The sequence below is a fragment of the Lampris incognitus genome, chromosome 11, assembly GCF_029633865.1.
Source record: "Lampris incognitus isolate fLamInc1 chromosome 11, fLamInc1.hap2, whole genome shotgun sequence".
Lineage (NCBI taxonomy): Eukaryota > Metazoa > Chordata > Actinopteri > Lampriformes > Lampridae > Lampris > Lampris incognitus.
The window spans coordinates 40,552,450-40,576,841 of NC_079221.1; the positions used below are offsets into that span (position 1 = coordinate 40,552,450).

Sequence of the window (24,392 nt, forward strand, 5' to 3'; positions counted from 1 at the left end):
GTTTGACATGGCGCAGCGAGCGGACCGGCCGACGGGAACAGCCGCCACAGCCGCCTGAGCTCCGCCGAAAATGGACGTACGCGCAGAATTCGCACCAAGCCGAAGCCGATGAGCTGTGCTGCAGCGGAAACAGTCGCTTCCCGTGTGGGTTTAACGCCGATCTTTGGCCCGCGGTCCGACGGGGTTCATGTTTCCTTCGTGCTCCGTGTGACCACCGCGGGCGCAGACAATGAGCAAACTATCGTTCCGGGCGCGAGCGCTAGACGCCGCCAAACCTCTCCCGGTTTACCGCGACAGAGACCTGCCCGATCTCAACGACTGTGTCTCTATCAACCGAGCGGTGCCCCAGATGCCGACCGGGATGGAGAAGGAAGAGGAATTGGTATGGTTTATGTTTTCTGATAGAGACATTTTTAGGGGGGGGGTTGCGATCCGTGCTCTATGTAGGACAACGGCATTCACGATCCGTCTGCGTAAGGTCTTGCGCGTAGGCTGCGTACGAGTGGTCGCTAGGCCCTGTCGATTTGCGTCATCGGCGCAAACGAGCCCGTCGTACGCTGTTTACGTAGCGCCCCTTGGATCGTTCGCGCCGCCTATGCGCGTGACGTCAGTCTTTTTGCGTAGTTCTCTTGGCGACTGACACAACAACGCAAGCGGCGTCCTTCCTCCGCCTTCCTTCCTTCCTTTCACCTGCCCGCTGGTTTAGCTACCGGCCGATTCGTCAGGTGATGAGTTCTCGTTCTAATAAACCCGTCGGCAAGTCACCGACTCGGGTTCCGAACTCCCCCCCCCCCAAAAAAAAAACTACAGAGCAGAAGCGAATTTGCGGGGTGAAATTCCGCACGAACCTGTCGCTGTGGTTTATTGGCAAATGGTTATGTATTACCCTTTAAGCCTGACCTGTGACATTAGATTCCAGTTCAATCGCTTTGCGTCTGCGTAAACACACGTTGGCCCGTCCAACAACAGGTTACGTAGAACTATGGAGTACTTTTTCAATTTGTCGGCTTCTGTCCTACTGTCGAGCCACGTTAATGAATTACGGCCAGCTTATTAAGGTTGTCAATTCCTATATCGGCTTGAGTCTGTAACTGTGCATGTCTAATTTTCAGAAAACGAGTGGGTGGAATTGGTTACTTTTCTCCCATCTCATCTACACATAGATGCACCGATCCATCTGCCCCCCCCCCCGTTCGGATTCCCATACCTGAATTTGGATAGCTACCGATACCAGAGCTGATTTTTCTCGGTTATTATTATTATTATTAGTGGTGGTGGTGGTGGTGTTATGTGTGCGGTTACATGAGGCTGTAATAAGCAACACAGCACGTATTAAAATTGAAAAATATATAAGGAATGCATTAAATTTAAATGTATTCCAAGGCAATTTATTTGAACTATAGTTTAAGTAGGCTTCACGTACAAACAGGTGTAGTCATGCAATTTGCTATGGCAACTCCTTTAATGTGCTAATTTACTTAAATGTCTTTGTGCATGCTCAATAATCTAGGTAAATCACAGAAAGCTGAATCAGTTCCTCCTGAAACAACATTTATTGAGAGAAATGTTTCATCACTCGTCTGATCTCTTCGGTCTCAGCTGACTGTGGGAGTCCCCAACCTTATAAACAATACAGTGACATAATACGGAAAACAACGAGCATTAACCCGTGAGCCGTGAGCATTAACTAAGAGTATCAATGACTATTTGTAATATTCAGAGGATTGGGGAATAGTTGCAATCACAGCATTGTAAAATGGTGACAGATGTACTCTTATGCCCCTTTCCCGCCACGTGGTACCGGCTCAACTCGACTTGACTCAACTCACCCTTTTTTCGTTTTCCATTACTGGAAAGTACCAGCATTTTGGTAACTTGCCACTTTTCTGGTACCACCTTTGTCGAGGTTCCAAAAAAACTGGAGCCGGTACCAAAATCTCGTCCTGGGTACGACGTCAAATTGCAACCGTTGGGTCATCGGCAACTAAATCGGCAACCCCACTTTAACCCTTGGGTTGTTGTGAGGAGGGTGTGTGGACACCCAGCAGGACTAAAAACAAAAACTGTCGAAGGGCGATTGAGTTCCTCTGTGAACCAACAGCCATCCATACCTGGAGAGGAGATAGGGACCACCAGGTACACCCCTACTGAAATTCAATGATGACTCACCCTGTTGAGGCATCAGCTGTGCTCCTATGACCTCCATAGGTTACGGAATTGATGATGATGTACCAAAATCAATGCAGACCTCTGATTGGTCAGAGAAACACATCATTGCGTTATTTTGCGTCACTGCACCATCAGTGTACGCATGGAATATCACCAGGCATTGTTAAATACCGAAGCGGAGTTACCTTAATAGTACATTTTGAAATTGAAAAAAATGGGAGCCGAAAATCCACGCTGTGGTCTGTCGAGGAGGTACGGTAATGGAAAACGACACAGAAGCGAGTCAAGTTGAGCTGGTACCATGTAGTGGTCATTCCCTCTTCACATAGATGCCTGTTTGAATCCCTGTTCAAACCAGTGTTCCTCCCTATCAAGGATGTGCACATCCTTATCCTTGAATGAGTGGCCACTGGCCTGTAGATGGGTGTAGACTGCAGAGTCCTGGCCTGACACCTTAGCTCTTCTGTGTTGTGCCATCCTTTTGGCCAGCGTCTGTTTGGTTTCCCCGATGTGCAATTCACAGCAATCCTCTTGGCACGTAATCGCGTACACTATATTGCTCTGTTTGTGCCGGGGGACCTGATCCTAGGGGTGGAGCAATTTTTGGCGCAGCGTGTTTTGGGGTTTGAAAGAAACTGAGATGTGATGTTTGGCAAATATATGTCTCAACTATTCCGACACTCCCGCCACATACGGAATCACCACTAGTTTACGCTTAGGCAACTACTGTCCTTCTCTCTTCAGTGGGCTGGTGCACTGTTTGGGCATCTTCCTGGCTTTGACTAACGCCTAGTTAGGATAACCACACTTAACCAGGGCCTGTTTAATATGGGATGGGGATGTTGTCAGCTTGGTAGTACAGTGTCCTGATAACTCCTAATTTGTGCTCCAGTGGACGATGAGAGTCAAACCTTAAATACTGATCAGCATGTGTTGGTTTACGGTAAACATCACCCATCAAATGTCCCCATCACCAATTGCGATTTCACAGTGTAAGAAGGCTAACCTGTCATTTTTCATATCTTCCCCGGTGAACTCGATGTGGTTGTTCACAGAGTTAATGTAGTCGATGAAATTTGGTGCATCCTGAGATGTAAAATGTCTTGATGCATGCTCAATAATCCAGGTAAGAAAATCAAAGAAGGTTGAATCAGTTCATCTGGATACAACATTTATTGACAGATAAGTTTCATCACTTAACTAAGTGACATCTTCAGTGTAAACTGACTGCAGGGCACGGGGTGGGGATACCTACAGTCAGTTTAGACTGAAGATGTCACTTAGTTGAGTGATGAAACGTATCTGTCAATAAATGTTGTATCCAGATGAACTGATTCAACCTTCTTTGATCCTGAGATTTAATTTAAACCCAGGTGTCGTCCACAAATCTGAACTAATGGCTGTGTGGTATCCCTCGATAGGACCTCAGAGTCCTCTTTTCCACTTCCTCCATATACAAGTTGGCCACTATAGGTGGAACTGGGGAACCTGTAGCACACCCATGCTTCTCTGCCTGTAGTACTGCCCCCTGTATGTGAAGTACGTGGACTGAAGACACAACTTCGGGAACAAACGCACTTGGTCACTGTTAAGGGTGGTCCTAAGGGTGATGCTAAGGGTGGGGTTGTTTTGTAATTTTGTAAGGACTACCTCCACTGCCTCATCAACAGGAACACACGTGAAGAGAGACTTAACATCATAAGAGACCATTGTTTCATCCCCCTCCATAATGATGTCCCTCACCTTATTCACAAAATCCATAGTGTTCTGAATGTGATGTTTATTACTGCCTGTCAATAGGTTAAGAACAGATGCCAGAAACTTAGAGATGTTATAGATCACTGAGTTAATCAGGAGTCTGGAATATTTATTTGTCATTCCATTCCATGCACCTACGCACCATCCATTCCATGCACCTACGCACATGAATCGAAGTGAAAAATCGTTTCCCCCAGCCCACAGCAGAGCAACACAAAGACAAAAACACATATCCAAACTACAAGAACACATATATCCAAAAAAAAACAACAACTACAAAACACATATATCCAACATATCCAAAAAAAAAAAAAAAAGTTCACTGTCCAAGAGAGCGAATGCCAGGATGACTGTCGGAACTGCCAGTCTGCATGGGCTAGCAGTTAGCTTAGCCTGCCCCGCTTCTGCGTCCTGTCAGACCGCCCTCGGTATTTCCTCCTCGGGCGCAGCTCCAGGCAGGGCCGTGGTCCCTGGGCCCACAGGACACGGCAGACCAAGCTCTCCCAGCCGATCCAATGCCAGCTCCTCCAGCCAGACACCCACGACACCTCCCCACCCTCCACACGACGACACCAAAAACACAGTCAATGCTAGGCGAGGCCGCCGCCAGACCATCCATGGTGTTATTGGAACTGCCGGTCTGCATGGGCTAGTGGTTAGGTTAGCTTGCCCCGCTTCCATGTCCTTTCAGACTGCCCTCGGTGTTGCCTCTTCGGGCACAGCTCCAGGCATGGCCATGGTCCCTGGGCCCACAGGACAGAAGACCTAGCTCCCCCAGCTGATCCAGCGCCAGCTCTCCCAGCCATCAAACAAATCATACAAAATCATGCAAACGATAGGCCATAATGGCAGATCCTGTTTATGTATCTTAGGTAAACCATACAGACTAGATGTGGTATGTCTGTGAATGTTCTCATTCATCCAGGTCATGGTTATCCAAAGGAGTTGAATCAAGTGCAACTGTATCTGTGAAGACGTTTCGCCTCTCGTCCAAGAGGCTTCCTCAGTTCGTGCCTTTCTGACTAGACCAAGCTAGTCTGACTAGATGTAGTAGCTTCCCCTGGGTATAATCTATGGGACAAGTAGTCCAGATGAACTGATTCAACTTTCTCTGTTTTCCTTTTCTGGATTATGAGCATGCATAAATCCAGGTCAGGAAATCACAGAAAGTTGAATCAATTCATCTGGACACGTTTATTGAGAGAAAATCTTCATCACTCATCTAAGTGACACTTACTGCAGGTATCCCCACTCTTATAAACAATACAGTGGCATAACGACTTAAAACAACCAGTGTACCTCCCTATCAAAGATGTGCATACCTCATCTTTGAAAGAGTGGATGTGCACACCATTGATAGGGAGGAACACTGGTTTGAACAGTTAGTTAAAGAGGCCATCTATGTGAAGCGGGAACAACCATCCCTGAACCAAGGGAGGCTAAGAGTACATCTGTTGCCATCTTACAAGTGCTGTGATTGCAACTATTCCCAAATCCTCCGTGAATAGTACACATGGCCATTGAAACTGTAGTTAATGGTCACTCATATTTGCATATGAAACTGGTCGTTGGTTTCAGTTGCTTTGCAACTGTATTGTTTATAAGGGTGGGGATATCTGCAGTTAGTTTAGACTGAAGAGGTCACTTAGATGAGTGATGAAACATATCTGTTAATAAACATTGTATCCAGATGAACTGATTGAATCTTCTTTGATCTAGTTAATAGTCATGGCAGTGTGCATATGAAACGGATCTTGCTTTTCGGTCGTTATACCAGTTTATTGTTTATAGGGATGGGGATACCTGCAGTCAGTTGAGATTGAAGAGGTCACTTAGATGAGTGATGAAACGTTTCATTCAATAAATGTTGTCCAGATGAACTGACTCAACTTCCTGAAAAAGACTTCAAAGAGTCGAACTGCTGACCTATCCGGTAGTCATTTCATGTTAAAATGCCAGAAAAAAAATTATATATATATATTTATTTTTTTTTTTTTTTTCGTGAAAGACAAAACAACATTGACTAAGTGGTGATCTGTAAAACCAACTGGAAACATGTTTCTCCTGACTAACCAGGTGTTAAGGTGTTAAGGTGTCTGGTGATATACACCCTGTCTAGCCTTGCAGCACTGACCTAGTTCTCTGAAACCTTTATCCATGTGTACTGTCTGCTGCTTGAATGTTTTATTCTCCAAGCATCAATTAATGAAATTGTGACAACCTGGATAAAGTAGATTGTAAATTAGTTCTTGGCTTGTCCTGTCACTCTTCATCATTGAAAGCCAGGAGAAGGAGGATGATAACATCGTCATCCTCCTTCTCCTGGCTCTTGGTGGCAGGCAGATCTGCTACCGCCTCCTGCCTGGGCTCAGCTACAGCAGTGCCACTAACTCCACGCACACTGGGTCCCTCTGATACAGTTACTACGTCATTTACGGCCAATTTGTCTTTGAATTGCTATGGAGTTTAGGAGACTCCGGGTTTACATTTTATGGGGTTTTAATTGTTTCCCATTTTGACCTCTTTACCCCCGCCTCCTCGCTACTCCCCCCAGCTTCAGCCACCTGGTTGACAGCATCTGCATCCTCCGCTTCCTGCTCTCTATGGGGGCAAGCGAAGTGCTTGTGTCCCACGTTCTCACACTCAAAACACGTTGTACTACCTGAACTTGCATATACCATTTTGGCTATGGGCTTAAAATTGCATTATTACATATTTATAAATAATTCATAAAAACATCAGACTATGGAATCTGGATCGGTCGTGGATAAGTAACATCAGTCCAATATCCAGTGAGTGAATTATGTCAGTGTTGTCACCCGATACCAATATTGGATTGGATCGGTCCCAACTCTATCTACACATTATGGATTTATCTGAAAATGGTTTGCAGGTAATGTTAAGGCGATTACTTGTAGAAAATTAGCCATGCATTGTTCATTGTTGCAAAAGCTTTCATCATGTCGTTATGAATATTGCAGTGTGAAGCAGGAAGAACACCATGAAAGGCTTTTTAGCTATACACAACATTATTTGATGAACAAAACTTCAAAGGCTATGCGTGTATTTGTGATAAATGTGCAGTGAGAGACAGAATATGTAAGAGGGGTGGAAAAGGTGCTCAGGTTTTTGCCCTTGGCAGTGAACTAACATAAGCACAAAACCTTGTCCACTCTTCAGGAGCACCATCTCCAAAGGGCCATCTCAGCCCAGCAGGTGTTCAGGGAGAAGAAGGAGAACATGGTCATCCCAGTGCCCGAGGCTGAAAGCAACATCACCTATTATGACCGTTTGTACAAAGGAGAGTTGAAGGTTCCCAAACAGCTCATTCACATACAGCGTGAGTAGTATAATCTCTTCCCACATGTTTATCCTGAGCGCTCTGTTTGACACTCACAAACTTCACTGGTAACTCAGAGGAGAGCTCAATCAATGTATTAAATGGACTTCAGGGCTCCAGACTGCGACTAAATTGGTCGCATATGTGACCATTTTTTTGAGAGTGCGAGTTAAAATGTCACATGGTCGCATTCGTGTGAGTGGCACAAATGCACAAATGGCAAATCTGGCAACAATCCATTTAGCTGTTACTGGGTTCCAAAAATGAAGCAGTCTATAGCTGATTATCTTAAAAAGCTGATAGGAGGAGGCTGGTGGGGGAGGTAGAGCCAACAAGCTCTTCTGACTCAGATGCCATTGATGAGGAAAGTGCAGGCAGGGAGAGACCAATTGAACCAGTGAAGCATGCAAGGTCATTGATTAAATCCATACTCTACCAAAAGAAAAAAAAGGGTGCAACCAAATAATGTGCTGGTGTGATCAACTGAGGAAGTTAATAGCACCAGTGCTACCAGTGGAAAAGTTAGTTTGGAGCCCTGGACTTTATTGGACAGATCATGGCGAGGTACAGGGTTACCTTTCTTGTGTGGGTCTAAGAATAGAGCATGGGTTTAAAACTGCGAGGGTTATGCATTCTATTAAATTTGTAGCTCAACATGTAGAGAATGGCACTGACGTGGACAGGATAAGGGTTGTTTTTTGCTTATTTCACCAATGTATAGATTATTTTAAATAACTGGTGTTTACCATGAGCTACAGCTAAAAAGTCCAATGTTAACTGTCTACAACTTTAATGTTATCTTTATTCACAAATGAATGGGTTAGGCATACTTGTTCAGGTCTACTGCTTTTATTTTTTATTCTGTTTTAAAGATTGGGAGAAACACTGCAGTGTTTCCAATGTTTGATTTTTGTGTATGTAGAGGGACTCAGCTTTGGCCTTGATTTGCTACTTTTATTGGATTTTTTTTAATGCTAATTTTAGATTTAACACTTGGGATACATTGAAAGAGCTAAAATTTCTAGACTGTGTTGAAAATGCAAGGAACTTCAGTTATAATGAAGTTGAGAGACTTGTGTTTGCCTCTCAGTAGTAGATGCATTTCTTAATAAAATTAGGCAAAGATATTGGATCACACAATTACAAAAATACCTGAGAATGTCCTGCTGACTCCTGACATGCCAATGAAGTTCAGACCTGTCTCCTCATGGGAACCCAAGACCCAACATATGACGCCAGTGAAAAACAACAGTAGAGCCTGGCAGGCAGACTATAAAGATTTTCATATTAAATATTTTTCAATTTCTTCTTTTTCAGTTGACTGACTTTTAGAAACACTGTCACATGGACATGTTAGGCCTTATATATTTTGTGGTAGATGTAGATCATTATCGCTGTTGTTCATGCAATGAAAGCAACATTGATAAGAGATCAGAAAAACATTTTTAATTACAAGCTGCATTGATTGGTAAGGCAAATTTATGTTGAAACTGAAATGAACAGTACTTCCATTTGGCAGATGTTATTTTACCCTGGGTGAAATGGGAAACAGCCAATGTGGTCAAGTCATTGTGGAAAACACAGCTGCTAGCTCTCCTCTTTCCGATCTACAGGCTAACTATAGTTTGTTTTCCTCCTCCAGCCCTGGGTCTGGATAATGAGCAGCCGGACTATGATATGGACTCAGAGGATGAGACACTTCTCAACAGGCTAAATCGCAAGATGGAAATCAAACCATTACAGTTTGAGACAATGGTAGACAGGCTGGAAAAGGCCAGTGCAAATCAGGTATGCTTTGTAAGCAGTTCTAATATTAAGTAAATTCTGTAAATAAGCATCTCTACTTGTATTCCCACTGTACTTTGTGTGGTACCAAAGCTCTGGAGATTTACAGATCTGAAATATCTTCTCCGTGACTTATCACTCCCCACAAGGAAAGCTTGGCCTCCTACCTTATTTATCTTAATTCAGTACAGTTGCACCTCACCTATCTGAAGACCCAACTCTGTTAGAGCAAGACGATAACCAAACCACTAACCAAGGCTGACATTTTAACGTGTGCAAACATTGTTTATTTTTTTTGTGCTGGTCAATTTGGTGTGCCTAAAATTAAAACACATTTCTCATCCTGTCACTTCCCACTTCATCCATTCACTTCAAAAGAACCATGTTAATGTGGTACAATTTAATGGAAGGAAGACAGTGGGTGACAGTAAGAGTAGTGCGCGTTAACAAGACTAAGTTAAAACCTAGTACATGGCACCACTGTGACTACATTTATTAAAAGGCTATTTTTGCGTGACTACATTTAAAAAGTGGCTGTTTTGACATCAGTTCCGTGAACAGCTGATGAAGTAATAGAAAACTGTTTGCGGCGATTCATTTTGAAAGAGCAACGGCCAATGGGGAAACTTCAACTGGCTGTCTGACCAATGGTGAAACTTCATCATTCACTCAGGTGAAACTTCATCATTCAGTCAGGCACTCACTCAGTCACTCACTCACAGACAACCGTGTGTGTAGGGCTGGCCCTATAGATTGCTTTGTTGAACCTTCGGTCAACATCCAGGTACTTTCCATCAATAAGCAGTTCTACAGACTGTTGACCACTGTAAATGGAATTCTTGTAGTCTATTAACTATTGCATTTATTTTGGGTGAATAGCATGATCCTCCCACGTGCTACATCTCCCTGGCGAAAAGCTCCTCGCTGTTGGGTGAGGGGAAGCGGCTGGCAACTCCACATGTATCGGAGGAGGCATAGGGTAGTCTGCAGCCCTCCCCGGATCAGCGGAGGGGGTGGAGCAGCGACCGGGATGACTCGGAAGAATGGGGTGGTGGGCCGGATACAGTTGGGGAGAAAAAGGGGGAAAAAATAAAAAATAGAAAAAAACTGAAAGGACAAATGTCTTTAACAAACGCAAGGAAGCACTTTATTTGATAAGCAGCAGAGTGTTCTATGAGTGGAGCATGCATTTTAAATGTCAATATCACAGTCGATCACACGTTAATTTAATTGTGGGAAGTCAACATCTTGATCAAGATTAATATTCGATTAATTGTACAGCCCTGCTTGAAGATTCATAGTTCTCAGGGAACCTCCCCAGTGGGTATTTCCTCTCTAATAGGTCTCCAGAACTGTTTGGTCCAAAAGTGCCTTATTACAGCTTGTTCATAAGCTTTTCAGTGCAAAGACATGAGTTTTTAGGGGGATGTTTTCATCATGCCATTGTCATTTAATTCAGTTTGAGAGGTCCATTTTATCAGCTTTTTATCCCATGTAATTTTGAGTTCCTCTGATCTTTGGCGTAATATCAGGGGCTGTGCACCAGCCATCTTGTTTGACTTCTCTTATCCTCTTCCTCCCTGTCTCTAGCTGGTATCTCTGCCAGAAGCCAAGCTGCTGCTGAATGAGGATGACTACCTTCTCAAGTCAGTGTATGACTACTGGGTGAGAAAGAGGAAGAACTGCAGGGGGCCTACACTCACCCCACAGATCAAACAGGAGAAGAGGGATGGCTCCACCAACAATGACGCCTACGTGGCCTTCAGACGCCGAACAGAGAAAATGCAGACTAGGAAGGTGAATGCTAAAGTGTCTGCTAAATATACTCTCAACTGAAAAATTGAGCTCGGCCATATCTGCTGAGATTTATTGTTAAACTGGCAACTTATTGTTACACTTTTTGTAGCACTAGTTTTTTTTAATGTGCTGGGGATCCACTGTCGTTTCTTAATTTTGCAGAGTGGACCTTATTGGGCTGTGGATGTTGATAGAGCGCACACAGTCTGTTGTTTTGTCATGGTAGAGTTTGTCAGTGTTTGCTTTATTTCTTATGTTTGAACAGCACTTCAAAACAACAGTTGCCATCAAGGTATCCATGCTATTGATTAAAACTGGACTAATTAATTTCATAGTTTTTTTGTAGGAGACAGTTTACAAAACCTGTGCCTAAATGTTTCTTGCAACGGTATTTATTCTTATTTTTCTTTTTTCTTAATCTTTCTCAGAACCGTAAAAATGATGAAGCGTCTTACGAAAAGATGTTGAAACTGAGGAGAGAGTTCAGCCGAACAGTCACCATCCTGGAGATGATCAAAAGAAGGGAGAAGGCTAAGCGAGAGCTGCTCCACCTCACCCTGGAGGTGGTGGAGAAGAGGTAAAGAAGGCATTTGTTTAGACACGACTTGGAGTGAGCATTATCACAATACAAATTATCGAAATATTTACTGATGATTAGTGACTATTACTGTGCCTGCTATTTCATAATATCAGACAAGTTTAGTTTTAACATTTTCAAATCCAAAAAAGTTAATGGCCTGTACCCTCTTTAGCCTAATAAACACAACCATTGCTAGTTTTTGAGTAATGCTTTCGTCTTTCAGTTAGCAAAAAGATACTCCACATTCCCATGTCAAAAGCACCTAGTGAGGGAAAACTGTACTACATTTCAAACCAAGATTTTATAAAGTTAAAGTATCCACTTTCCCCTCGGGGATGAATAAAGTATTTCTGATTCTGATATCTCTTTGTCAAATCACTGTAAGTCAAGACGTAGAAAGGAATTGTCTATCTTCTGTCACCTCACTGTTTACTCTCTTTCTTTTTCTACAGATATCAGTTAGGTGACTTTACTGGGGAGGTCCTCAGTGAGGTGACCGTCCCTCTTGTTGAGAAGCCTGTGTACGCCGCTCCTGTACCTCTTGCTGGGAACCGTCACAAAACTGAGCTCAAAATCAAGGTACAGATGTCTTATCAACTAACAGTATCCTTACATTAGGCTTGATGTTTGGTCTTGACTGTGAATCAGTGTTGTCATTCCTGCGCCTCCCTTTAAGCAGTTTCTAATTTTTCATCTTCCAGATGCACAAGACAGGTCTACCGCATGCACACCAGGTCACCACAAAGGAAGAGCATCCCTTTGACTTTGTCAGGCCAAAGAAAAAGTACACCAAAAGAGAGAAGTTGTATCCACCACGCCGGCCTGGCCGACCCCCCAGCCAATATACAGTCAACAAGGCTGACATCAAACAGTATGACTTTCACAGCTCAGGAGAGGAGGACTATCCACCACCACTGGTTAGTACCTCACTTTGTCAGGGAACGTTTTTGTTCCTTAGGTAACTTTGTTCCTTTAATCTAGGAGACAAAATTCTTACATTGGGATTCGCTCCTGTGATGAACCGTGTTGCACGTGAACCAGTATTTGCCAGTGACTTAGTTGTCTGGCTTTAAAATCCCTTTAAAATTAAGAATGCAGCAGTCTTAATTATATTTTTTTTTCCTGATACCTTTCAACACAAGTACACACCAGCCGAACAAATTGCTTATTAGCCTTTTCATTCCATCCTTTATTTATTTGGTGCTCCATATTCATTTGTTTATTTAGCCAAGATATTTTACCAAAACTGTAAAATCAAGAACATACTGCTCTGTTGGACTAGGGAAAAAAATCCATATACTATATGTACCCTACTATGCGATGTTGTCATTGAGAGACTTCCACTAATAACAGAGGCCCAGATTTTCCCACATATATGTATGTGATGGAGCTGTCTTCTGACTACCTTGTTCTGTGTTTGTGTCTAGGGTAGGAGATCTTGATAGATGTAGATTAACTCCATGTAGCATACTTTATGATGCTTTTCTGTGCTTGTTGTCAAGTTTTTTTTTTTTTCCCTTCTGCAGTCTCCCCCATCTGAACCAGATGAAGAGAATGATCCTGATGGAGTATTTGCCTTCAGAAGGAAAGCTGGGTGTCAATATTTCTCTGTAAGCCTCCTCAGTTTATTAGATCTTGACTGGGCAGGAAAATTAGATGTAGGTCTAATTCAGCTGAACTTCCCTGATTTCCCTCCAAACACAGACTGATTCAAAGGGGTATTATTAAACCCAAAGTCACCTCATGTCAGAAGTGTCGAATAAGTTGTTCACAAGGTCGCTGTTTTAACCCATACCTTAGCAATTTGGGTAGGAAATCCAAGTCAGGCCACCAAAGTCCCTTTGGGTCATGTATAGCCCTGTGTGTTGTGTATGAGTGTCAAGCTACACTTTGACAGCAGTAGCTTATCTTGTTAATGCTTTGGCACACAAACCTGTAACAAAAAACCTTTAGGCACCCTGGAGATATAACATGATAGAGAGCCAGGATCACAAACACCTTGAAATGTATAAACTGCATAATGTCCTGGAAGATAAGTTCCCACAATCACTAGTTGAGCTCCAGTACGCCCCCTAGTGCTAGGTAAAATAGAACACATTATTACTTTAATAACTTTATGTTAAAATTCCCTTTTTAACTAAAGGGAATTTTAACAAAGTATCAATATATATCAATATCTGCTTGCATATGCTAAACACAATGTTAAGTTTAGCTGAGGTTTTTCACATTGAATTGTTTGGTAATGTAAAGTATATCAAACCAAAGCTATTTTTCGAAAATGCTCCGTCAAACATTTGCATTTTGTAATACATTTTAGGTAATAAGGTTCTCATTATCATTTATTCAGATAACAAAATCTTCTGTTGCAACATGACAATATTTGTATTCATTCAAATTATTCTTTCCCCTCGATCACATTATTGGTCATGGCTTGTGTCCAACTAATTCCTTTCTCTGATCTGCAGCCCTGTACGGAGCAGGCTGGAGGCGCCCTTTGGGAGCACCCGGAGCTAGCAGGGATGGACAGCTTACGCCACCGACACTCCCTCACTAGTCTGTCTGTGCCCCGCCACTGTGTGGGACTGGCCCGCCGCAGGATGGGCAGAGGTGGCAGGTGAGCTACCCTGCACCAGTGTTCAGCGATGTGAAAAATATTATGAATTTTACACAATATCAGTCAGTATATATTATGATGACTGCTTACATAGACAAAATACTATATTGATGAATCTAGCTGAGGTTCATCACACTAAAATGTTTAGAAATGTCAAGTACAATATCAAACCAAAACTGGTTTGCAAATAATACTCTCTCAAATACTGCAGACCTCATTTTGTGAGGAATTTTAGCAAATAGATTTTCTTTTATCATTAAGACAACAACATTGTATATCACGATATTACAATACCCAAATTGCATCCTGATACCATTGGAAGATGATAAACAGTTGTCTTGAATTGTTGCCCAGCTCCACCCTGCACTCACCTCCCTTGTTTCTACTGAATTTTAGTTTCTGTTGACAGTGGTTAGAAAGTCCCCATACAAAGCAAAACCACTTTGCCAAAACCAATATGAAACGGAGCACAGTTATCGTTATCTTTCTTTATCAATGGAAGTATTGAGTCACATTGAGTCACACTGCCTTTAAAACTTGAGACATACGGAGCTGTGGAGCTAGTGACCCCCCAACAAACAGGATGTGACCTCGTTTGATTTGCATTCTTTACTCTTCTATAAGCTTACTTAGGAGTATACTTGGAATTTTAAATGTAAACATTTTCTTTTGATTTTTTTCTTCTTTTTTTTTTAAAGTATAACTGAGTTTCTGGGATCACAATAACACACTCCAGTATTATTTTCCTCCATTGGCCAATCAGGCATGTAATTCAAAACTAAACTGGCTGGTTCTGTCTGATTGGGTTCAGAGATGTTAGTTTTTCCATCTAGATTAATATTTCAATTGTAAAACTGTAAAAAACTGAAACAAAAATTTCAGTATATCAATTTTAAAAACGTCAAGGAAACAAATCAAAACATTCAAGCTTCATTAATTGTATGAAAAAATAAATGTTATGCAATATTTCAAAATTTTGATGTTAAAATAGAGCGATAAATGTAAAAATCATGAGTAATAAAATATAGATATATTTGAACATTACAATAGTGGACTCAGAGATCACTGACTGATTCCCAAGTGCATGTGACTTCCTCATCACTCCACAACATTATATAGAACAGGTGCTCTGTCAGCCGTTGTTTACATAGATCAACCATAAGCTTCTGTTTACCTTAATCATGCAGATCAACCGCATGCTGAACACATTTCTGAAATCTTACCCCTAATTTATTCTGGATGGGTATTTTAATTGTGTGTGAGACGTGCGACTATCTGAGTTGACGTACCATAAGTGCTGCAATCTGTACCAGGTGTGCTAGTGGTGTGTAGGAGATGCATGGTACGAGCACTGTTTTTGCTGCTCCATTAGTTTTTATGCTGTCCATTTTTTTAATTCACTGCATGCTTGAATGAAGCATATAATTGCAAGATTTGATATAGAACATAGTCAGAATAAAGACACCTCAACATTAATAAATCTGATATAAGCAGCAATATTTCTTGTCCTTTTTGCCAGTTATTCAGTTTTTTGATATTAACTGGGCATGAGATATTGTGCTATTATAATTATTCTGTCGGTATGATTAATTTTGATCCCTTTATGATATTGTTTGTTACCAAACCAATGCAGTTGCAGCTGCAGCTAATCCCTTTTGGATATGTTGTGTAAACTTCAAATAGATCTGGGTAGAGTAGAGGTGTTTGAAACTTCCCTCAGTAGTCTGGCGCCATTGCGCTGTCCCCTTTGTCCTTTTATAAATGACTCACTGGTTTACAACCATGTTTTGATCTGAATATCGCTGATCAAATTAACGAAAGCAAGGAGATCTAGAGTTGTATTTTTTTTCTAACTATATGTTAAGAAATAAAAGCACCGCTGTCAGAACTTATATAAAGGTAAAGAACTTGTATTAAAAAAAATTATTTTATAGCGAAATGTTAAAGAAATCTCACCGGGTCCAGTTACGGGAGAGCAAAATGTGCAGGAGTTTGTTATTAGATAGTAGGTATGTTTTACCCCTTCTTCTGCTTCTTCCCATTTGCACTAATAATGTTGCCTGGTATCAGACAGAATTGTCAGTTTGTTACACTCCATATCCATCTTCAGTCCTACATTGCCTAACCGATTTCCGTGGGGTGGTGGGATTCAATTTTCCCTAACCAATCACTAGAAACCAACGTATCAGCCTATATCTAATGTAATTTCAAGTCAACACTGATGCGTAGCCATGCCAACATGCTGGTTTTGCCATGGTTTTAAGAGTGGAGCTGAGCAAAGTAAAAACAAACGACGATGTCGGGCAATATTGAGAAGATGTGCGATCTATGTAAAATTAATTTGTAGCAGCATCTATCTTGCCTATAGTTGTCGCCATTACTCCTCCTTGGTTCTGGCACACAGCTTGACAACGGTGTTAATCCAACCCGTAGCATTGATTGGCTAATCATTAGTCCCCCCCACTGCGCTCATTGGATAATGGCTTTGTCAACCGAGAACCATTGTTTTGTGTCATGATGCCTGACCAGAATCAGTCAACTCAATGGAGTGGGGGGAATTCAAAGGTCTGGACCCAGGCAACTAATAAGGTTTGCAAAGAATTTTGATTTTTACCAACCAACAAATTCAAAACAAAATTGGTGAATGCAACAAAACGTTTCATATAGTTTGAACACACTTCGGACAAGCAGATGAGACCTTTTGACATTGAGACAATTATTCTTATATTAAGAATTATTCTTAATATAAGAATATCAATACCCTTATTCTTATATTATGTGACTACTGAACCACTATCTGAAACACTCTGCCCCCATCAGGGTCATTCTGGATCGGGCATCTTCTGGTGTGGACACGGTGTTGAGGCAGCTGGATCCAGACATTCTTACAACCCACGTTCCCAGGACTGGAGCCTCGAACCTTCCTGACTCACCCACATTTGCCCAAATAACTCCCAGCGGCTCAGCTGCAAGCGCTGCTGCCTCCTCTTTGGCTGAGATCCTGAGCAACATCCAGACTCTTAGGTGGCGCTGCTTTAAGCCACGGCCTGCTGAGGACCAGGACAATGAGGAAAGCAGGACAGTGAGGGAATCACTGGCTGGCAGGATGACTACAGGTCTGCCACTGAATACCAAGAACAAAAGCTCAGGTGGGCTCGATGAGGAATCAGACACACAAAACAGTTGGCTGAGTTCTTGATTTAGTAATGACTCATTCTTGATGTCTTTTGTTGATTTGATTTATCATTATGTAAGCCTGGCAATCAACAAGCTTAAATGCAATTTCAAATTATATTTTCACACCCTATTGAAATCTGCTATTGGAGAAGGTCAGAAGGAGTTACATTGTCTCTTGGTGGATTTAGAGAAAGCATATGACAGGGTGCCAAAAGAGGGGGTGTGGTAATGTATGAGGAAGTTGGGAGTGGCAGAGAAAGTATGTAAGAGTGGTATAGGATATGAATGAGGGCAGTGTGACAGTGGTGAGGTGTGCAGTTGGAATGACAGATGAGTTTGAGACCTTTCTTGCTTGCAATGGTGACGGACAGGTTGACAGATGAGATCAGGCAGGAGTCTACATGGACTATGATGTTCGCGGATGACATTGTGATCTATAGCGAGAGTAGGGAGCAGGTTGAGGAGAACCTCGAGAGGTGGAGGTATGCACTGGAGAGAAAAGGGATGAAAGTCAGTAGGAGCAAGATGGAATACATATGCGTGAACGAGAGGGAGGACAGTGGAATGGTGAGGATGCAAGAAGTACAGGTGATGAAGGTGTATGAGTTTAAATCCTTGGGGTCAACTCTTCAAAGTAACAGAGTGCAAAAGAAAGGGGAAGAAGAGAGTACAGGCAGGGTGGAGTAGGTAGGGAAGAGTGTCAGGAGTGATTTGCGACAGAAGGGTACCAGCAAGAGTTAAAGGGAAGGTTTACAAGGTGGTTGTGAGACCAGCTATGTTATATGGTTTGGGGACGGTGGCACTGATGAAAAGACAGGAGGCGGAGCTGGAGGTGGCAGAGTTGAAAATGCTAAGATTTTCACTGGGAGTGATGAAGACAGACAGGATTAGGAACGATTATATTAGAGGGACAGCTCAGGTTGGATGTTTCGGAGTCAAAGCAGTGGCAAGATTGAGATGGTTTGGACATGTGTGGAGGAGGGATGCTGGGTATATTGGGAGAAGGATGCTGAATATGGAGCTACTAGGCAAGAGGAAAAGAGGAAGGCCAAAGAGGAAGTTTATGGATGTTGTGAGGGAAGACATACCAGTGGCTGACATGACAGGAAGGTGCAGAGGACAGGAAGAGATGGAAATGGATGGTCCACTGTGGCGACCCCTAACGGGAGCAGCCGAAAGTAGTAGTAGTAGTAGTAGTAGATTGAAATCTGCTATTGAACAAATGGAAGAGGGGCTTTGAACAATATGGCTTCCTCTGACTGTTCATTGATTCCAGTTTCTGTCTATACTTCACATATTTCTGTCTAATACTTTGCATATTCGCATTGTAGAGTACAACTGCTTTCTAAGTCCACTGTAAACAAACTTGAGCCAACATCTGATCTCTGCCAGCAGGGGGCATCACAGAAGAGCAGTATCTGAACCATCGGCAGCAGCTGGCTCAAATGCAGAAACAACAGCTAGCACAACTGCAACAGGCAGCTGTGCCGCTCTCCAAGCATTCCTCACTGCTAGAGCGAAACAACATGCAGGTAACCACATACATATATACACGCTCAATCACATACTGCAAATGGCGGCAAGTGTTTTTTTTTATTTTTATATAGTATATTTTGGTTTGAACATTTTCTATTAGGTATCTATAGACTTTTAAATGTGTATGTGTCCATAGGGTTAGTGGTTGTGTCAGTTAGGGCATCTGACATAAAATTTTGCCAAATCATTATGCGGATTGAAAAGAACACCCAGTGCTGTGCCTTTAAGGGTACTGATGGAAACTATCAAATCTGCTGTGGCAACCCCTGGGAAACAGGGAACAAGCCAAAAGAAGAAGACTCTTAAATGTGTAGATTTGTCCCATATTATTCCTAAGTAGTTAAGTCCAAGTGTATTATTTTGTGATGGCTTGTTCTCTGAGCATTTCTTTTGTGTTGTAGACTGCAAGCTCCAATGAGTTCATGTCAAAAACTCTGGACTCAGCCAGCGCCCACTTTGCTGCATCAGCTGTGATCAGCACCCCACCCCTAGGCCACATCAACAATGAGAACAAACCCCAGAAGACCAGTGTCAATGGTGTCCTCCATCCTTCAGGTCAGCATCTTAATGTTTTAACTTCACAGGCCTGATACAGTTTTCCTCTACCAAAGTCATTTGTTAGTTCAAGTGTAGTCTGTTAGTTAAATTCATTGTCAATAAACAAGCTGTTCACTTGGGAAAAAAAGACAAACTTTTAAATCGGTTTTCATGGGAAAAAACCCCCAGACATTTGAAAGAGTGAGAATTTTTATTTTCATATGCACTGGATATAGTATGCACACACCTAGCAGTTTCTACCAAATCAGAAGAGCTAACCAGCAGCTGTTTTTTTAGGTAATTACCAATCAGTTTGTGCTGATCATAATCGGTAGATATTCTGTATGTCCCAAATATGCGATCGTCGATCTGTCGGTCACATTTCATCTGGCCGTCCATGAAGGCCAATCATATGACGTGGAGAAAAAAAAAGGAGGGTGGTGATTTTGACAATCTTGTCCTAAATGTTGGGTACATAAAGACTGTAACAGGCAACATTATTTGCCCCAGCTACACTTTTCAGAGTTATTTCCCATTCTCTTATGTGTACCCTTCTGGTGATGGCCACCAAGGGCCAAGCACTAAAAGCAGCAGTTGAGAATTTTTTTAAAACTTTTGGCAGAGGGATGATGTTGAAAACAAACTGGAGTGGAAGATTCAAAAATCAACTGACAGGTGTTTGTTTTGTTGGTGATACAAAAGGAGAGTTGCAAACAATGAATATACTAAAAAAAAATTCAGGTCCTGTGTTCTATTTATTTGAGCAAATATATGCATTGATTTGAATACTGACAACTAGGCCTGCATTAGTGATGTGTTTTTAAAAGAAACTGGAAAATAACAAAATCTTGTAGGTGAAGTTGGGGGGGTTACAGGCGGGTCAGGTTTATGCAGGGAAAAATATATATAATCAATCATGATTCTGTATAAATCTGTAGTTGATATTCCCGAACCTACCTAAACTGTTTTCATCAGAATGATTTATCCTGACCTACACAGACCTGCCTAAGCATGCAAAACATGCACAGTGCATAATCAGTTGTAAAAATGGCGGCGATTTGAGATGCCTTTTCCATTCTTCTGGCCGTTTTCATAACACATTAATTCAATGTTCCGGATATATGTTCAGCGTTTCAACCTACCTTTGCATTGCAGTCGACAAAACAAATTTGCAGTCAACTTGCTTCAGATGTGCTAATCAAAAACGCTGATTTATTTCAGTTACGCATAGAGCACACTGCATCCTCAGTTTAGAGCAACAGATGACAAACGACTAATACAATCGACATGTCTTCCACGCTCAAACAATTCTTATTTTCATTGTAGGGTTGGTCTCTTTATAACCCAATAAGCTATCAAATGAGGATATCTGATCTGTTCAGTCATAGCACAGTCGGCCTAGATAGTTGAAAAAGAAGGTCATATCAGGATCTGCTAATGTCCATTTAGCAATCACGGTTGCAGGCGGGTACATTGAAGCTACAGGCAGGTTTGGGTAATTCAGAGCTGACCCATGCAAAGCTAACCTACATGCATTTTACAAATGATGGCTTCCACTACTGCCCCAATAAGCCTACTAATGGCCATTGTCTCAAGTAGTCTAGCCCACTATCCTGCTGTAAAAACTATTTGGTCACATGTGACTATTGGCCTGCCGTCATTGTCTACGTCGATCCTGAGAACCATCTGTGAAGCACAGCTAGGGTAGTAGTGTTGATGCTCGGATCGTTTCCATCACTAGTGCCCCTAGTAAAACCCGTGTTTTTGATCACTGATAGATCAGTATTCGGCTGATCATACCTTTAAAAGAAAAAGTTGGTGATTGTTATTGGCCTATAAAATCCTGATAGGTGCATACCTATGTGTTTTCCAGAACCCTGTATCCAATTGCACTAGCTGAGAAAACTGATTTAATACTCAGCCACCGTAATAGGCATACACTTAAGCATATTTAAGTGCGTACGTAACACTAGTTCCACGCTATTAATATCCAGTTGTTTGTTTTTAAACAGTCCTTAGCGATAGTAAGTTATATGACTGTGCTAAATGTGGCTGTCAATGGGTAGAAAGAGCAGAGACATAATATAGGAAATATCAACTACGTTTAGGATTTGACATTGGAATATATATCAACTTTTTAAGTGGAGTAAGAAGCTACCAATAGAGAAATTTTAGAATGAACTGAAGGTGACATATCCCTAGTTGTGTAATAGTACAACCTACTCCTCCACAGGTACCTCTAGGTCTCCTCACTCCACCAGCATGTCTCACAGCAGCACAGGAGCCCCAGGGCGGCTGTCTTCTTCTGGTGGCGGCCCCTTGCTCCCCACCCACTCCACGTCTTCTTCTGTCAACTCTCCTCAGTCGCTCCCCAACCACAGGAGCCATGTCAGTGCGGTCTCACCTGCCCACCACCACCACAGCGCCAGGCCTTCCGCACCATCGCCGTCTGCCTTAAAGCTGGCCACCATGGCCACCACCCTGGACCGCGTGCCCAAGGTGACACCAGCCAGCGCCGTCGGCAGCCTGGCCAGGTATACATGGAAACAATATATGTATAGTTTATAATGCACTGACAGAGTAAGGAAATCACATGTTGTAAGCTACTGCCTGTTAGCATGTCACAGAAAAATAACTTAGTGTTTATTTTTATGACCTGTTTAAGACCACATGGTGGCTCAAGTGTCATTGCACAGGGCCATCGCGTCTTAGGCACTGATGGTATGAGAGGTTGAACCTGTAGTTCAGGGATAGGCAACATGGTCCAGAAAGGTCCGATGTGGGAGCAAGTCTTTGTTCCAACCAAGCAGTTACACATCTGATTTTATTAGTCAACCAATCTTTGCTAAGGACCTTGATTTGTAGGCTCAGCTGTGTAACTCCTTGGTTGAGCACTTACAACACCATTGACGGTTTTGGAAAAAAACGATATACACACACACACACACACACACACACACACACATATCAATATAGATGTAGGAAAAAAAACATATATATATATGTGTGTGTGTGTGTGCGCGTGCATGTGTGCGTGTTTGCGCATGTGTCTATAATATTTTTAGTAACTAGTGCTGAGGCTCCCTATCTTTTTTTCATAAAAGACCCATTACCTAGACTGTCACTAATTATAAATAATAGTCACTGTGTGCAGTAACTTACTTGCTTTTTTCAAATTTACTTTGTTTTAGCTAAAATGTTTGAAATTAAATGCCCTTTGATGTAATTGTGAAGTAACATTACTTGTGCAGTCCACAAATCAAAGATATCCCTTTCCACATGTTTCCTCTTTATCATAAATTGTTCTTGATTTTGCCCTCCTCCTTATTTCCCTACAATGCGTTACATTATATTTACATCCTACATTGGTTTATTTAAAAAAAAATGTGTCATATTTACTTTGTAAAGCTTTATTCTCTTGTTGGTTGGTTACAGGGAGAGTCATGAACCAGAGAGACTTTTGAATGGAATATCGGAGACCACGTTGGCAATGGAGGTTACCTAGCGTCCCGTCTCTCTCTCCTCCCCCTCCCCCTCCCCCCTCTCCTGTGCCATCGCCTTCCCTCTCAGCCTCTGCTCAGACCGGTGAATGTGACAAATGGAGACCTCTTAGAGGAAGAATGCAAGCCCCTGCCACAAAGGGGACGTACTACAAGGACCTACACAGAATCGAGCATATCAAAAATATTTTAACCAACTTGTCGATATTATAAATGTACATTTTGTAAATTGAGAATATCATTACCTTGTAAGATAGTATATTTGTATCATTAGTATTTGTTTTTTTTTGTTTTTTTTTTTTGTTTTTTTTTTTTGTTACTTGAAACCAAGCAAATTTGTCATCATGCTTTTGCACTTGAAAAATGCAAATGAATTGTACACACAAATGCAACTGATAGTGTTGGGATCATGAGCATGAGCATGGGTCCTACATTACTCAATGTCACTATTTATTTTGCGTTGTTTACATTTTGTATTTCACAGAAACAAATTAGGATCATACATCGGCAGAAGAACGAAAGTCTTGCTCTGTTGACATATTTGGCTGTGCTTTTTTTTCCTCCAGAGTTGGGAAAAAAATTAGCCTGATATGATTTGGTTTCACAAATTGAGTTGATATTGAATTTTTTTTAATAAGCTTGGTGGCATTTTTCCATTCAGACAAGTATTTTCTGTGGCTTTGTTTTGTTTTTTTTTTTTGTTTTTTTTTTGATGTAACAGGAATTTGTCTTTTTTCATTTTTACAAATTTGTTTTGCTTTTCATTTGACCGTATTTTTCCAAAAATAGTGAAGAAATGTAGTCATTGTCTTCATAGCAAGGTATTTATTTAAATTTACATCGAAACAGCTACATGTATCCTTGATAACAAATCAAATTGCAAATCTAAAACAGTAAAAACTTTTTTTTATATTTGCCTTTTTAAACGGGTAGGGACCTCAAGTCATTGAACACGGGACTGGAGCATCCTATGTATTGTGTAAATTTCCAGATAATTGGTAAAATGAACGACTACCATTTTGAAGCTGGGGTAGCCAAGCCATCGATATTTTTTGGTATTTTTATTTTTTCTCTCTTCCTGGGTCAAGGGGCAAGTAACATGTTGAAACGGTGTCTGACGGTCAGTGCTTGGCTCTTCTCGTAGTGTTAGTGTAGTTAGTGTAGTGAATCTTGTACAGACATTAGTAAAATAAAAAAAAAAGTCTAGATACGTGCGTTAATGCCTAGTGTTCATGCACTATTTCTTCAGACATACATTTTTCCCTGTTACTTGTTCTTGGAGTGTTTCAGAAAAAAAATGCTGGGAAATAAAAATACATCTATACAGTTTAAGAACTTGTGATGTTTTAATTATTTGTTCGTTTTAAGTTTTTTTTTTTTTTCAATATTGATTTTGTGGTCTGTTCTGGATTATAGTCTACACTTACAGAAGAAGTGGCGATAACCACTGTTGCACCTCTTCCACACCGGTTGTGTCATTTTGCAACTTGGTCTGCATGTGTTTCAGGGGTGGGCAGTCTTATCCAGAAAGGGTCGGTGTGGGTGCAGGTCTTTGTTCCAACCGAGCAGTTGCACACCTGTGTCTCCTAATCAAGTTCC

General features: G+C 41.7%; 1 protein-coding gene across 1 annotated transcript; it reads left to right on the forward strand.

Annotated features, from left to right (window-relative positions):
- epc2 (enhancer of polycomb homolog 2 (Drosophila)) lies at positions 1-24,117 on the forward strand. Its single transcript, XM_056290152.1, has 14 exons — positions 1-382; positions 7,108-7,267; positions 8,910-9,055; positions 10,643-10,849; positions 11,278-11,426; positions 11,882-12,008; positions 12,131-12,346; positions 12,956-13,039; positions 13,895-14,043; positions 16,864-17,192; positions 18,616-18,752; positions 19,158-19,311; positions 21,527-21,827; positions 22,729-24,117. The coding sequence occupies exons 1-14, from the start codon at positions 230-232 to the stop codon at positions 22,796-22,798; spliced, it is 2,382 nt and encodes a 793-aa protein (XP_056146127.1). The 5' UTR covers positions 1-229; the 3' UTR covers positions 22,799-24,117.
- Positions 24,118-24,392: the final 275 nt, after the last annotated feature.

Excerpts from the sequence above, each read along its gene's own strand:
- epc2 (XM_056290152.1), top strand. The coding sequence starts at position 230 with ATGAGCAAACTATCGTTCCGGGCGCGAGCGCTAGACGCCGCCAAACCT. Across the intron at positions 12,347-12,955 it reads AGGACTATCCACCACCACTG|TCTCCCCCATCTGAACCAGA; the intron begins GTTAGTACCTCA and ends TCCCTTCTGCAG. Across the intron at positions 21,828-22,728 it reads GCCGTCGGCAGCCTGGCCAG|GGAGAGTCATGAACCAGAGA; the intron begins GTATACATGGAA and ends GGTTGGTTACAG.